The sequence below is a fragment of the Calidris pugnax genome, unplaced genomic scaffold, assembly GCF_001431845.1.
Source record: "Calidris pugnax isolate Ruff unplaced genomic scaffold, ASM143184v1 scaffold63, whole genome shotgun sequence".
NCBI classification, from domain to species: Eukaryota; Metazoa; Chordata; class Aves; order Charadriiformes; family Scolopacidae; genus Calidris; species Calidris pugnax.
In genome coordinates this window covers 3,359,516-3,375,026 of record NW_015090852.1, presented here as the reverse complement: position 1 = coordinate 3,375,026, position 15,511 = coordinate 3,359,516, and the positions used below count along the sequence as shown (strand labels likewise).

At 40.6% G+C, this 15,511-nt stretch overlaps 2 protein-coding genes and 1 long non-coding RNA gene across 3 annotated transcripts; 2 read left to right on the top strand and 1 right to left on the bottom strand.

Annotated features, from left to right (window-relative positions):
* The first annotated feature begins 30 nt into the window (after positions 1-30).
* LOC106888977 lies at positions 31-715 on the top strand. The gene is made up of 2 exons (XR_001412234.1): positions 31-124; positions 476-715. It is a non-coding gene; the product is annotated as an uncharacterized LOC106888977 (long non-coding RNA).
* Positions 716-1,084: 369 nt separating this feature from the next.
* Positions 1,085-2,712, top strand: METTL18 (methyltransferase like 18). The gene has a single exon (XM_014943606.1). The coding sequence runs from the start codon at positions 1,610-1,612 to the stop codon at positions 2,669-2,671; it is 1,062 nt and encodes a 353-aa protein (XP_014799092.1). The 5' UTR covers positions 1,085-1,609; the 3' UTR covers positions 2,672-2,712.
* Positions 2,713-4,639: 1,927 nt separating this feature from the next.
* On the bottom strand, positions 4,640-9,773 carry LOC106888833 (14 kDa phosphohistidine phosphatase-like). The gene is made up of 3 exons (XM_014943338.1): positions 9,551-9,773; positions 8,939-9,063; positions 4,640-4,696 (listed from the first exon to the last, which is right to left on the bottom strand). Exons 1-3 carry the CDS (start codon positions 9,678-9,680, stop codon positions 4,640-4,642), a joined length of 312 nt encoding a protein of 103 aa, XP_014798824.1. The 5' UTR covers positions 9,681-9,773.
* Positions 9,774-15,511: the final 5,738 nt, after the last annotated feature.

Sequence of the window (15,511 nt, the reverse complement as noted above, 5' to 3'; positions counted from 1 at the left end):
CCGCCCCGAGCGCGCATGCGCAGTCGATAGGCGGAAGAAGCCGCCGCTCCACGTGGGAGAAGCGATCGCCTCCGGTAACCGGGGGGGTGTGTGTGTTGGTACGGACACAACGGGAAGGGGAAAGGTGAGGATTGTGTTTTAAACCGGGAGCGGATCTCCTTACGCTGCCCGCACGCTCCGGAGAGGGGGAGAGGAGGGAGCAGGGAAGGGGAGCTGGGCCTCACCGGCCTCCGCCCGCGTTGTTTGAAACGATTAAGGCTGAAAAGCGGCGTTTTAGCGTAATGAGCATCTGCCTTAATTACCATTAATTAGATTAGGTGAGAGGTGTGGTGACTCGTAACAGCTTTTAGAAATCTACAATGTTTGTAAAATTTACTTTTCAAATGAAAATCGCGGCGCTGCCGGACGGTTTGGCTGTTTGTGTTAATATTTGGCAGTTTAATTAGATGCATAAAACTATTCACTTTCTTTCCAGAATTAACTCACTTGACTCATTGGCAAGACAACTCATCTTCTACCTGCAAAGTGCTCCTCCCCATAGCCATCACTACAAAAAAAAAAAACCACAGATAGGAAAAAAAAATAGCCTTTGCATCAGTATTGCTCTTAAAGGAGCATTTCTGGATGTAATTTCACTGAATTTCACTGAATTTTAGAGTTGGAAGGGACCATAGAGATCATCTAGTCCAACTCCATAAAGCTTTTTTTTTTTTTTTTTTTTTTGAAAAAAAAATAAATCTTTGCATCAGTATTGCTCTTAAAGGAGCATTTCTGGATGTAATTTCACTGAATTTCAGAGTTGGAAGGGACCATAGAGGTCATCTAGTCCAACTCCATCATCTAGTCCAACTCCATAAATTAAGCTTTTTTTTTTTAACTGTTACTCCTGAAAATGGCCTTTCGATTTAATTTTTTTATCGATGAAAATGAGAACAATGAAGCAGACGCTCGTGATGGGATGGACTTAGAGCTGCGCGCCCCAAAACGCACGCAGGAATGTGTGGAAAAGAGCAAGGAAACGTCCAGTCCCATAGTGGGCTCCAGCCCCGGGCTGGGCACCGATAAGCACGAAGCTGAGACGTACTGTTTGCCCTGTGTGGTTTTGTCCCTGCCTGCATAAGTGTGTGCACACAGGCAAACACATATTTTTAGGTTTGTGATAGGAAATGCCAGAGTAACCCGATAGGTGTTTTCTGTGGTCTCAGACTAAAAAGCATGTTATAATGGCATTTTTCAACACATCTAATGAAAGGTCTGTTTGCATTTCAAGTGCATATTCATCCCGGTTGGCTGTGTCCAGTATGAATCTATTTGACCATCTCAACGAATAGTGCTTTTGCACAAAGAGCGCGGTGTCTCTCTTATCTAACTGAACTTATGTGGCCTGTACATGAAAAGCTCGAGGATCGAGTGGCTTTTTTTTTTTTTTTTTTTTTTTTTGAAAAAAAAATAAATCTTTGCATCAGTATTGCTCTTAAAGGAGCATTTCTGGATGTAATTTCACTGAATTTCAGAGTTGGAAGGGACCATAGAGGTCATCTAGTCCAACTCCATCATCTAGTCCAACTCCATAAATTAAGCTTTTTTTTTTTAACTGTTACTCCTGAAAATGGCCTTTCGATTTAATTTTTTTATCGATGAAAATGAGAACAACGAAGCAGACGCTCGTGATGGGATGGACTTAGAGCTGCGCGCCCCAAAACGCACGCAGGAATGTGTGGAAAAGAGCAAGGAAACGTCCAGTCCCATAGTGGGCTCCAGCCCCGGGCTGGGCACCGATAAGCACGAAGCTGAGACGCCATCTGAGAAAAAGTTCTGCTTCAAAGCTGCCAAGGAACACGCTGTTCCTGAAGATCTCGACAAAGTATTGGAAAATAAAGTCATGGAAAGAAGGTGGGACCTGTATTACGTAAACGTGTCTGCAGTGGAAATGTCACGTTTGGATGACGCCGACGGGGAAGGCATCGTGTCTAAAAGCGTTTCTTCTCACTCCGATCTCATCCCAGGGGTCTACGAGGGAGGACTGAAAATCTGGGAATGCACCTTTGATCTCATAGACTACTTTTCCGAGGCCGAAATACAGTTTACCGACAAGACCGTACTGGATCTTGGCTGCGGGGCCGGACTGCTGGGAATAGTTGCGTTGAAGGGAAAAGCTGGAAAAGTCCATTTTCAGGACTACAACAGCACAGTGATCGATGAAATAACCTTGCCGAACGCGGTGGCTAACTGCATAGGTGACCGCAGTCGGACAGGCAGCGGAGGTGGTGGAAAAACTCAGGAACCTCCTTCGAAGAGGCCCAAGAAAGCAGAGTGCTCGCCCGATGCGCTCACCAAATGCAGATTTTTTTCTGGAGAATGGTCTGAAGTCAGCCGGCTCCTGTCCAGCAGCAACAAACCCTTCTCCAAGTACGACATCATTCTCACCTCCGAGACCATCTATAACCCTGACTACTACGCTGCTTTGCACAACACCCTGGCTCAGCTCCTGGATAAAAGCGGCCGGGTGTATTTGGCAAGCAAAGCACATTATTTTGGGGTCGGGGGTGGCATCTACCTCTTTGAGAAATTCGTTGAAGAGAGAAACGTCTTTAGGACCAGCATAGTTAAAATAATCGATAAAGGACTGCAGCGATGTATTATGGAAATGGCCTTTAAAGATTCCAGTTAAAATTCAACCACCGGTCCTTCAAAAGTATCTTAAAGATGAAATGTTTTAATCCTCGTATCTCTTTGCTTTTCCCTCTGTTGCATTATTCTGCTCTGACAAATTAAGGATGCTGATAAGGGAACTGTTTGACAAAATTTTAATGTCTGACTAGCAGCGAAGGACTTTTCTGATTTTGCACAGAAAAGCAGAGTTTTGCTTAAGCCAGCATCTGTTTAAACCAATTAATTGTCATTTATACATATTTAAAAATGAAGCAAGTCGCTTTCCCCAGTCCTCACAGCATCAAAGCTCTACGTCACAGGAGCAGCTCCTGAGCACAACCTGAACTAAGATCATACCATCCTCATACAGCCCAGGAAGCTGTTTCTTCCCCAGGGTCAGGCTCCCAGCTCACACAGGGTTCAAAAACAGGTTTCAGGCTCCACAGCCTGTCTGGGTGCTCTGCCGCCAGAGGGGGCTGCCACTGTATTTATTATTCTGTTCCATCCTGCTAGCAATCCCCCAGATCTCTGTAAGGTAACCCTGACTTTTAATCAAGCCTCTGAAAACGTACCAGGGACTCCTTACTACTGCACCCTGTGAATTTTCACCTACAGATTTTGACATACCACTCTTAAGAAAACTTCAGCAAGTAGCTGGAAAAAGCCGTGCTGTTTTTAGAAGTAATAAACCTCATTTCTGTTTTAGAAGCCGAGTTGAAATAAGGTTCTACACAAGGATTTCTTAAAAACAACTGAGAACAACCGACCAATAAACCTACAAACGCAATGAAGGAAACCAGAGAATGACAGAAATGAGCTTTAGGTGACAAGTGGGAAAGGAGATAAACTGCACTATTATAGCAGGTTACTAACTAGGGTGCTGTACTGGTTTGGGGGCTTTTTTTAAAGATTTTTCCAGAAATTAGACTGCTCATACACTATGACCATATTCAAAACTTGCTTGGAGTACTACTGAACACTCACACCTCTCATCTTTTCAGCAGTTTGGCAGGGCGGCAAGTGTTCAGAAAAGCCTGTGCACAAGTCACTCCCGTGCCCTAGGCTAAAGAAATTACCTTACCAAAAAAATGCAGGCAGACCCAAAAAACTACAACACCTGGTCCTGAGTGCTTGGTTTCACCAGCAATTCACACACACACACACACAATACCAAAAAAATGCAGGCAGACCCAAAAAACGACAACACCTGGTCCTGAGTGCTTGGTATCACCAGCAATTCACAGACACACACACACAAATCCATTGCGCTTTTTGCCTTAACTAAAACTAGACAAAAAAAGCTATTACACAACTTGACCAGGTATATCGAAGCTACTGCTTAGCCTTATGCAGTGCTTTATTGGATGCCCTTGCAGAAATACAAACCTAAAGACAGTCGACCACTTCAGCAAACTAGATACAAGTACACTCAATGTAGGGGAGAAAGGACAATAGTCTGAGGAGATGGAAAGGAACTTATTACAGCAGTGACCTAAATCGCTTTAATTATTGCATAAAGTTCCCGTCACTGAAGGCTTTGAAAGCCTACTGCAAGATTCCTGTTTGACCATGTGCTGTTATGATAGAGTCGTAGAGGATTTCCTGCACTTTACAGAAGAGTCTTAACAACTACTGTGTTTCAAAAACAATTTTAAGTAGACTATTTTAAAGAGATGCTTCGGAAACTACTGAAGTTGCTCTTTTATAGGAGGGGGGGAAAAAAGCAGTCCGTGGCTGTGATTGTGCTTTGGAATTTTTGTGCGTCATCTCCAAGACTTACTGATGATAGACAACTGCTGACTACAGAGTGAGGAACAAAAGGAAGCTTCAGCTTTGGCAGATCAATAAAGTACTCTTAACAGTTCTTTTTTTTTGCCAAAACTGGGAAGCTAGAAACAAAGTGATTACCACTTGCCATTTTTCAAACCGCAGTCCCAAGACAAATTGTGGCTCGTGCATAGTGACTGAATGGATTGTTCTACACCTGCTACACGTCTTCTGCTGTTTCAGAGTGGTACCTGAAGTAATAAAGAAGTGGTGACCACTGTGACAATGAATATGGTTAAGAACCATAAGGATCTCATGTATTTTTTGATTAATAAAGGCAGCACTTCCAATCTCCTACCATAATGCTTCCTCTTGAAAATACTTCCTGATCAAACTCACTGTCTTGGGTTTAATATTACTCCTTTGTTCAGCATCCTCAGTTTATTCTTAGATTGCTCAAACGTAACTCTGTTTTTGTGCAAATACAGAACTAGATTTTTTAGGACTTTCAAGTGAAGACTGCTAAAGCAACACTCTCAGTGATTACAAACCTGCAAAACAGGAAAACCCACACAGTATAATTAAGTTCCCATTTCAGAATTACAGATGTGAATTAATACAGGACGTTTTTCCTCGGGTGAAATCAGCAAAATTAGATTTGGGATGTCCACAATTCCAGATGAGTTCTGTTCTAAAAAGTCAGCAGATACATGCTGAAAAGCAGCAGAACTCGACACTTAGTTTTGTAGGCTGGTGATTCTGTTGGTGTTTCAACATCAAATACTGGTTTCCCTAATTTACATAAAGGCTTTCTCTACCTGCCAAATCACCACCACCCTAGTGACCAGCTTCCTGGTTTTCTTCTTGATCTGGACTAAAAGTCATTTAACTTGTAATTAGCATTTCCCAAAATGACATTGCATTGGAAAAGTAACAGAATTGAGAGGTCCTCAAAGTACTTTTTTTTTTTTTTGATGACACAATAAGCCCTTACATTGGGTCCAATTTCTTGTATGAAGAAACGAAGGTAAAAATCAGCTGGTAACTCAATTTATTAGCTCATTCCAAATCATCACCCCTTTTCTCCCCCCACCCTATCCCCTCACCTTTTGAAAGTCATCACAATTAGAAATCCAGTCTAAATGATGTCTTTCCCATAAGTATTGTGGAGAGAAACATTAACATCAGTTATAAAACATCTCCGGAAACTAAATTAAAAAGCTTGTTTGTTTTAAGAGGCGATATCCTTAACTGATGACTTCCCTTTGAAAACTATTTGCTAGTTTTGGGAAATGAGGCTATTAAAAAAAAATCAGTTTGTATACTGGCAAGAATTAAATGGCATCCGTTACAGTTACTTTACTAAAGCTTAGGGGAAAAAAAAGAACCCACGGGGAAATTGAAGTGGGAAGTGCCTAATTTACAAATTATTGACTTGTATGCTATTCTTAGTTACTAGGTACACAGGCATTTAATTATGTTCTGGAATCAAAAAATCTTGTTAAGAAAAATAATGGCTTTTGCAGAGGTGCAACCAGGTGACCGTAGCAGCACAAAGAGCACATGCAAAAGCTCACAAAGGTACTGGGGGGGGAAAAGTCCAGGCTGCATGTAGGAGGAAGCAGGTGCCAACCAAGAGACCTACAGCACCAGGTTCAAGAGATCCTACTCCCAGGAGATTATTGGGATGGAGATACCTGGAACTCTTCTAATGAGGAATGGACTGGAAGGTCCGAGGAAGAGAAGAGGAAATTCTGCTCTGTCCAACCAATCAAAACAAAGATATATAAAGGTGACATAAGATGGATAATTAGTGTAATAAGGCAGTACAGCAGGATTTTTCTTTTTTTTTGTGATAGAAACTGGACAAAAGACTCTCAAATTTCATAGCTTGTACTTTAAGAGTCACATGCACATTGAAGAGAAAAAGCCCCTCTGTACCACCAGCTACTGGTAGATAAGTGCAGTAGGAACCACAGCAAAGGGAAGAACCAGGATTTATATACAAATACCTCAAGTATAACAGCAAGTTAACAATGTAAGCATAAGAACAAAAGGTACTTCCTTGAAATTCACAACAACATTCAAGAGAAGACTGGCAGGAAAGAAAAAAGTGAGAACTGTAGCAACTAACTTCACAACAAATGAAGGGCAACATCCTGCCACAACAGGAGGAAGCAGGTGCTGTAAGTTAATTCCCTAGGTGTACTGGGAAGAAAGTTACAAGATAGTTATTGCTATAAAAAAAATTTGGAAAAGCATCATTATACTCATGGGGAGTAAAAGTAGTACAGGAGAATCAGAATTAAACAAGTATTGTCAGAATTTGACATTGTCATCAGTCTGCTATAGGGAAGGATCTTACAAGAACACAAAAGATCTTGATCATTACTTGTGTGGCACACAAATACTGAATTTTCAGAACCACTGAGTAAATCAAAGACTTAGAACACTAGTTTGGTTTTGGTTTTTTTCATGACTCCAGGTGGCAAGAGCCATTTTAGAACAAAAGCCCTACTAGCCATTTAAAAATGCTTAACACATTCAAGACCCAACCTTCACTGCTCATTCAGTTAAAGCAAGCAGATTTAAAGTAACCATCACTTCCTATAAAAAATTCAATTAACTTAATAGAACTTTGTTCTTGTCCCCATTAGAAACCTAGAATGTTTACTCACAGTATTACTACAGGAGTAGCTACACTTCACCACAGAGCAACACCAGAAACAGATTACAGAATGTTTCCTAAATTCAGTATTACCACTTATTGAGTCTTTCATAAAGAAACTGAACTTACATAGAATTGTAACATGTGGCAAGATGCTCTAGTTTCCATACCCTTGGAAGGTACTTCTATTCCCACAAAGCGCAATGTGAAACTATGATCTTCACCTACTAAAAATTCACCACAACTAAACTGGGTCTACTCTTCTCACCCAACACATACACAGAACAGTCAAAATTTACCTGGGCAACTACCAACCAACAGTGCTTATTAGACACATACAGAAAGTAAGTCCACAGAACATTAAGTTATTGTCAGTGCAAATTAGGCAGTTATGATTTGATACTTCTAGTAGCTCACATACAAATCTAGGTTCTAAGGAGTTACTCTTGCAGTATCAGGTTTTATTCCTCTATTGCCCTCTCCAATTTCTCCCACCTGATTTGTAGAAAATAAATGAGAAAGTCAAGCAATCCCAAGTAACAGAGGATGCACTTTTCACATCATGGTTTCTCCATCAGACAGCTTGTTTTTAAAATGTTCCCAATTGCTACCATATTTATTGAATGTTCTTTTAAATCACAGAGATTGCATTGACCCACTTGAATGTAGGAGCATAAATACAACTGATTTGACTCAGCTGAAGGAAAAGGGAATTAAAAGCCACACATGTGAACATTTGAGTACTATTGGAGCCACTAAAGAAATCAGTCTTAATTTTTTATTTATTTGGAATCTTGTTTGGCAGCTGAATTAATAGCAGCTGAATTAATACAGGTGTCAAGTCTCATCTAAAAATGCAGTTATGATGGGCACAAGCCTTTAGAATAAGCATTACACACTGTCTTCCCATCCCATATAAAACCTAAAGAGTTTTGGTTTTGTTTTTTTTCATGACTCCAGGTGGCAAGAGCCATTTTAGAACAAAAGCCTTACTGGCCATTTAAAAATGCTTAACACATTCAAGACCCAACCTTGACTGCTCATTCAGTTAAAGCAAGCAGATTTAAAGTAACCACCACTTCCTATAAAAAATTCAATTAACTTAATAGAACTTTGTTCTTGTCCCCATTAGAAACCCAGAATGTTTACTCACAGTATTACTACAGGAGTAGCTACACTTCACCACAGAGCAACACCAGAAACAGATTACAGAATGTTTCCTAAATTCAGTATTACCACTTATTGAGTCTTTCATAAAGAAACTGAACTTACATAGAATTGTAACATGTGGCAAGATGCTCTAGTTTCCATACCTTTGGAAGGTACTTCTATTCCCACAAATGCAATATGAAACTATGATCTTTACCTACTAAAAATTCACCACAGATAAACTGTGTTTACTCTTTTCACCCAACACATACACACAACAGTCAAAATTTACCTGGGCAACTATCAACTAATGTTTTTATTGGCAATTAAGATCATGCAATAGCTGGACTAAGACCCCATGGCTACAAATGGGCTATTCCTGCTCTAGCAGTAAGACTAACAGATTCTGAGTCAAGAGATGCCAACATCCAATTTTAGTCTTGATTATAACTTAACACTAATATTATTCAGCATTAACTTATAATCAAGATATTACTCACATTGTTAACTATTATTTTTGCTTTGGTCTCCCTTCCCTTAAAAACAGTGTTTTTCTAATCTATCTCACAAGTGAGCCAAGGCCAGTTTTCTGGTTAATGTTTACACTGTGATTCAAACTGCTGAAGGCCACCATACTACAAAACAAAAATCCCAAAACGCGAGAGAGAAAGGAATTTGAAGGAATACATGAGATGCACTTACTGTAGAGAGCCCAAATACCCTAATCTTCTTGTCTTTGCTATTATGATCAATTTTCCCTCCTCCAAGGCACTTGCACTCATATCCCAGCTTTTCCATCTCAGGATTTACTTTTTCAAATATGTGATCTGCACAAGAAGAATGGTTAGAGCCATTAGAGTATGCACAAGACATCAAATGCTCTTGAACTCTTTTTTTTTTGGGCTATTTCCCACTCACTTTCCTCCGGTTCCCTTCTTTCACCTGCATGAGAGGGGGGTTTCTTTTGACAGACATAGGAAAGCTGTAATTAAGGTTCTCTATTTCAGTTTGTTTTGGTTTATTTTTACTTAGTTATCACATCTCATTCTCCTAAAAGAGGCTTATCGAGTTTGGAAATGACATCTGACAGAGATACTGACCCACTTTTCATGGTCACACAAGGCACCTAGAGAGGGGTAAGAAGGGGCTCCTGAGCTATGCCCGCTGACACCAGCCACCAGGCCTCCCCCCGCCTCAGCTTTGCTTGGAAATCGGCGGGCTTGGACATCGTCCCGCACCTGAGGGCCTCTGCCAGGGGGAGGCCCCGCTATAGGTCCCCCGCCTCCCCCCCCAACCCCGCGGCCTGTCACCCACTGTGGAACTCGGCCGCCTTGGTGCCGCGGACGATGTCCCGCTGCTCCTCGCCACCCGGGCGCTGCAGGCGCACCAGGATGTACTTGAACGTGCCCTCGGGGTCGATCTCCACATCCCGCACCGCCGCCATGGCGGCGCCGCCGGCCTCTGAGGTGACCGCGTCGCGCGCAGGCGGAGCCCAGCGGCGGCGACGGGCGGGAAGGCGCCGCGCGCGCCCGAAGGCGGGGCAACCACCGTCGCCGTTACTCGTGAGGAGAGCGGGCGGGCAGCTCGGGCCGGCTTCTCCTCACCGGCTGTGAGGGGACGGTAGGGCGATGGTGTGGGTGACTCCTGCAGGTTGCCCGTCTATGCCTTCGGCATGTCCGTGCCCCCCTTCCCGGGCCGCCTCTCCCCCGGCTGGCGGAGCTGGGGCCGTGCGGCAGGCACCCGCCGTCACCGGTCTGTGGCAGCGCAAGGCCTTTATACTGTGTGTGGGTGGAGGTCGTGGAGAAGCAGGTAGCTTGGTGCCCCAGCATTCTATAGGTTATATTTTACAGTTACTAAATAAGAAATACAAAAATTTACCTCCTGTTTGCCTTACTTTATGGGTTCCACTTGATGAGCAAGGCAGGCTCCACACAGGTTCATCCTGAAGTCAGAGATGCCTTGAATGAATGAGAAACACCAATTTACTGATGATTGAATCTATGATACTGGAGGAAAAGAGAGTTGTTTCCTTACAGTGTTGAGGTAAGAGCAAAGACATACTCTAAAAAGAGGTAACGTTCACAGTTTTAAAGATCTGAAGGTTTTAAAAAAGTTACATAATATTTCCACAAAAAAAATTTCAACATAGCCGCATCCTTAAATGCTGTATTGTAGGCTACTTTCAACTGACCCATTAATGCATCCAAATTGTAAAACATTCTTGGCATAAATTTCTCCAACTCTAATATAAAAGCAATGCCTGAGCACAAACATTATGCTGTATAATATGTAATATATGGAAAACATCAGTAAAACAGAAGAGTACATTATCTAAATACAGTACAGATGGTTAACATGATATATGTAATTTGTTAGAATTTATTTTGGGAATTATTACTTCATAATTAAAGCTGTTTACTAAACTACTTTGTTAGCTATTCTACATCTTAATAAAAATTTCTAATATTTTGTTATTTTAGATAGATACTATTGCTAGTTACTTTTTTGAGTACAGAGCAATACCATCATTCTGAAGAAAATAACCAGAGCCCTAGTAACACAAGCCAGATCCTTCTTACCAGTATTTTAGGAGCTGAAGACGTGAGAAAGGCTTTAAGTAGAAACCAAGCCTACCATCTCAGGTGTTCTGGATTTGCCAAGGCAGGCAGGGAAAGTGATAAAAGCTGAGGTGGTTGATCAGTTTAGTTCAGTAGTAAAGGCCTGTAGGATTGTTTGTAGTGTTAGTTCTTTAAGTTTCCTTCTAGTAGTCTAGAAAAATTTATTTTTATTTTGATAGCTTATGTCTATGCAGCTTATTCTTTGATAATTTTGTTTGTTAATTTATGCTCTGTTGCTCTTATTTATCTTTTCTTGAAGCTTTGCTATTAAGAAGCTTATACAGAGTTTGTTTGTTTGAATGAACTTTGCCTTGTTATTTTTTACTGGAATAGGGTACTTGATTCCCTTGAGCATAGAAGACTGTTGCGTGCCCACGCTTATAGAAAGCTTTATTGCCCTATTTTAGTTATGATGGCACGGAAGGAACTTCCAACAAACAATAGTAGTACTGATGAGCAAGAGCAAGGATGGCAAAGGAAATACTTATGGCATACCTCAGATAGGAGTTAAACTTTAAAGGAATTTGTCTTCCACAACAAGAGCAGCATCTGGATTTGACCTAACATGAGTTTGAGTAAGTTTGTAACTTAGTAATAGGCAAAGCAGAACTTACCCAGTTCTCTTTAATGCCTTTGTCTTCCCAAGCACCCACCTTATCCAAAAGTAGTTTCCTATGCCATGTTGGGGTATATTGGTGCTTTGTGTTGGCGTCTAGGCTGATGACAGAAATCCCCTGTTGTTGGCAGTAATTGTTAGCGTGTCACTTTGTGAGCCTCAGGAGTCTGAAGAGGATGGCATAGGGCAACAGGGTCTCAAAACAGAGATAAATTGCATAGAGGGACTTTCCTTTTGTAATGGGATTACTCATATCTAACTGTGGCAGTGAGTTTGGCACTATTTTTTGAAAAAATAGGGGTTTTTTAAAAATTTATTTGGCTGAGGGACATCTTGTCTCTTCACAGAGCTGTCCTAAAAAACATTGTTCTGAGGAAAAGTACTGTAAATATCTCAACTTAGGTAACCGTAAACCAATGTGATGATAATTAAGACAGGATAGTGGGTATTTTTCTTGAGTAGTTGTAGCCAGACCGTAAGGATTAGTGTTGCCAGCATCCTCTTCTATTGTTCATAATGGGGGTTGTTTTTTGTTATGGTTTGCAGGCTTGGGACTGGACCCAAATGACACTGTTGTTGTTTATGCTTTTCCTATCATCAGATTGTTTTAATCCATATGCCCTTGTAAAATTCACCAATCCTTACGTTAGGTTGGGTTGTGCCAATATTGCAGTGTATGTTGCAGTGGATTAAATTGTTGGTGTAACAGAATGTGGTGTTAGCGGTTGTTAGGCTGAAGCTGGGGTACCTCAACCAAGTTACTGGTGGAGCTAGTGTATCTGAACTTGATTAAATTTCTCCATATATTCCAGCAATTGGAAAGATTAAAAAGAAGCAACAAAAACTGTGGTTCAGGTAACATGGTGTGATAGCTGGGTGTAATTAGCGCAGATACCCCAGTTCATTTTCATAGAGATATGAGATGCCTTGTTACCTGTAATACTTTTACCTTCTGAAAATACTTTCTGAGTGTCTTGAGAGGGATAAAGCAGATAATAGCCTTGTGTCCTCTATTGCATCCCTTATGAAAGGGTCTTGTGACTATGCTTTTTCTGTTTAATAATTCTTGAAAGTGTTAATGGATGTCAACTCAATTTGAGCTCATGATAGAGTTACAGTGTTACTATATTCCTACAGGTTCTATGAAAATAGGTGGAGAACAGAGACACTGTGTGTTTTAGGTGAGGGAATGGGTTCCTGTGTATGGAGTGAAATATTTGGGTGATGGAAACTGCTGATAGAGGATAAATACATTCTTTTTGTCACGCTTCATTGCATTTCTACTGGGCTTTGTGGTGGCGGGTTCTGAGTGTCTTGAGAGGGATAAAGCAGATAATAGCCTTGTGTCCTCTATTGCATCCCTTATGAAAGGGTCTTGTGACTATGCTTTTTCTGTTTAATAATTCTTGAAAGTGTTAATGGATGTCAACTCAATTTGAGCTCATGATAGAGTTACAGTGTTACTATATTCCTACAGGTTCTATGAAAATAGGTGGAGAACAGAGACACTGTGTGTTTTAGGTGAGGGAATGGGTTCCTGTGTATGGAGTGAAATATTTGGGTGATGGAAACTGCTGATAGAGGATAAATACATTCTTTTTGTCACGCTTCATTGCATTTCTACTGGGCTTTGTGGTGGCGGGAAGGCTGTGATATTTGTGTCTTGCTATAGCAAATTTCTAGAAATATTTTTCCTCTTTATTATGTGTCCCCACCTCCCAAGAAAAATTGTTGTGTTCAGAATTCCTTTCCCAGAATTCATGGTTTTTTGGCTACTGAGGTGGACAAATGGTCTTCAAGTAATCTTGGAGCAGGTTTCTACTTGAATGCAGTGTTCTTAAAAAAGTAGCTCTGGAATGTTTACTAGACATAAGCAGTAGCTTGACATATCAAAATACAGCTACTTTACCTTAAGTCTTTTTATCCTCTAGCCTTATTCCACTCGCTAGCTCAAACTACTATTCAAATCAGCGTTTTCTTCTGTGCCTTTAAGTACATGGATAGTAGCATGAGTATGTTTTTCAACAATCTGGTTATGTGTCAGTATCAAACCTAACAGTGGAAGAATGTGCTAAAGGCATGCTAAAAAAAAAAAGAAAAATATTCAAATGGGTAGCTTAAATGTGTTAAGAGCAAAGCACAGGTGGTTAATATAAATGCAGCTGCATTTTATTTCTATTTATTAGCAGTCCAGCTAGAGCACTGTAGAATACCTGCAATAAAACAGATAAAATACTGTTGTTAGATCAAGTGGTTGGTCCCTAGGAATGCCTGAGGCATAGGTGCTAGCAGGTGGTGTGTCTAATTAAGGATTTTCAGAGCAGTTCTGCCCAGTTATCCATTTCTTATGTTTGACCTCTTTCCTTTCTCTTCTTGCTGTGAATATACCTGAGGCTACTGTAGGACTTGCATCTGCTAATTAGATTCCTAAAATCTTTGCCATAAAAGCAGAAAGGTTGAGTGTCTTACTAGCCTTCCCTTTAAGTATCATTGAAAAAGCTGTGCATGTACAAAGTAGGGAAAATTACTGGAGTTTCTCAAGATGTAATTGGACGGGATGCTAGATCATACCATCTAGCTTCCCTTTTCCATGAAAGGTTGGACCAGTCATCTTTTGAGATCCTTTCAATGTGGGCTATTCTATGAAATTCAAGTGCTAAGATTACTGAAAAAGCAGTGAAAAACAGGTTTATGGTATTGTGGGGTTTTTTTAACTTTAGGTGTGTGAGCTTATGAATGTGTAAATGGACTTCCCACTTAAATGTTTTCGTGCATGCAAAGATTAGATCTTCACAGAAACACGGGGTTCAGATCTGACTGGCTTATGCCAAAACCCAGGATCAGTTTACTGTGCGGGTCTCAAACCTGCTATTTTTATCTTGCTTTCAGTGCCTGGACTATATACTAGTTACCTTGCATGACAACTTAAAAGGGAGAAACTGGATTGCTGTTGAAGATCAAATATAACATTTCATTTGAGAACAGGCAAAAACGCTGTGAGCCAGGAGTATCTTAATGTCAAAACATCCTCATATTTATTTTCTATTTAGTTGCATGACAAGTTAAAAGGGAGAAACTGGATTGCTGTTGAAGATCAAATATAACATTTCATTTGAGAACAGGCAAAAACACTGTGAGCCAGGAGTATCTTAATGTCAAAACACCCTCATATTAATTTTCCTATTTACTCTCTGAACAACAAGTGACTAGAAAAGGAATTAGTGTTATGCAAATATGTTAAATATACATTATGCTGCAGTGAAGCTCGCCATGAGATTCTCTCAAGCCATTATGCCTATCCAGGTTACCAGAGTCAGGAAAAGGGAAACAATCAGTTTGAACTCCAGCTTTATAAATTTTTCCTTTTATTGAGCTCTTTTGACAGGAGGGCACAAGGTATAAGGATATGTTTGGCCCATTGTTGTATTACAGGAAAATATTAAGACAAGAATTTTGAAGTAGGTGATTTCCATTGCATGCAACTCTCACACAAGAGAGAAAATAAAATGAGGGGTAACTTCCAGCTGTATTTGCAGGTTTTTTTTATCCCGGAGTGAGAGTACGCCCTTGAGTTGAACAGAAGAATGCCTAAAACACTGATGGAAATGAAATGCACTGTTGTAAATTGTAACTATTGTGGACATCAAAGATCATAGGTCTGCTCTGCTGGTTGGCCGGCTCATTTTAATAGGCTTTCAATGAAGATTTTTCTTCAACAACTGTTGATTAGCAGCTTCTTAGATTAGCAATGAACACAGAACAAATGCAGGATAACAACATTATCTGTCTTGGTGTTTACATCTTTTGGATCTGTGTATGTATAGGCAGTTCAGAAGCCAGAGGCTCGGTTTGTGCACTGAAGGTTAAGAATTCAAGCCATCTTTCAGCATGCAGGAGACTAAATGACCTCTACAGGGTCCTTTATACCCTGCTTTCATCAATAATGCTCTCATATGGTAGCTTTCAGAAATTGAACAAGATCTGCATGAAAACCAAGCTTTTTGTTCTGCTACTCATAGATGACTGTTCTATAAACTCATT

What these genes read in the sequence shown, in the direction of transcription:
- METTL18 (XM_014943606.1), top strand. Translation starts at nt 1,610, where the DNA reads ATGGCCTTTCGATTTAATTTTTTTATCGATGAAAATGAGAACAACGAA.
- LOC106888833 (XM_014943338.1), bottom strand. Translation starts at nt 9,680, where the DNA reads ATGGCGGCGGTGCGGGATGTGGAGATCGACCCCGAGGGCACGTTCAAG. An exon ending in CAAGGCGGCCGAGTTCCACA is followed by an intron (nt 9,064 to 9,550) that starts GTGGGTGACAGG and finishes CTTCTTGTGCAG; the next exon opens with ATCACATATTTGAAAAAGTA. An exon ending in GGGTATTTGGGCTCTCTACA is followed by an intron (nt 4,697 to 8,938) that starts GTAAGTGCATCT and finishes TCATTGTCACAG; the next exon opens with TGGTCACCACTTCTTTATTA.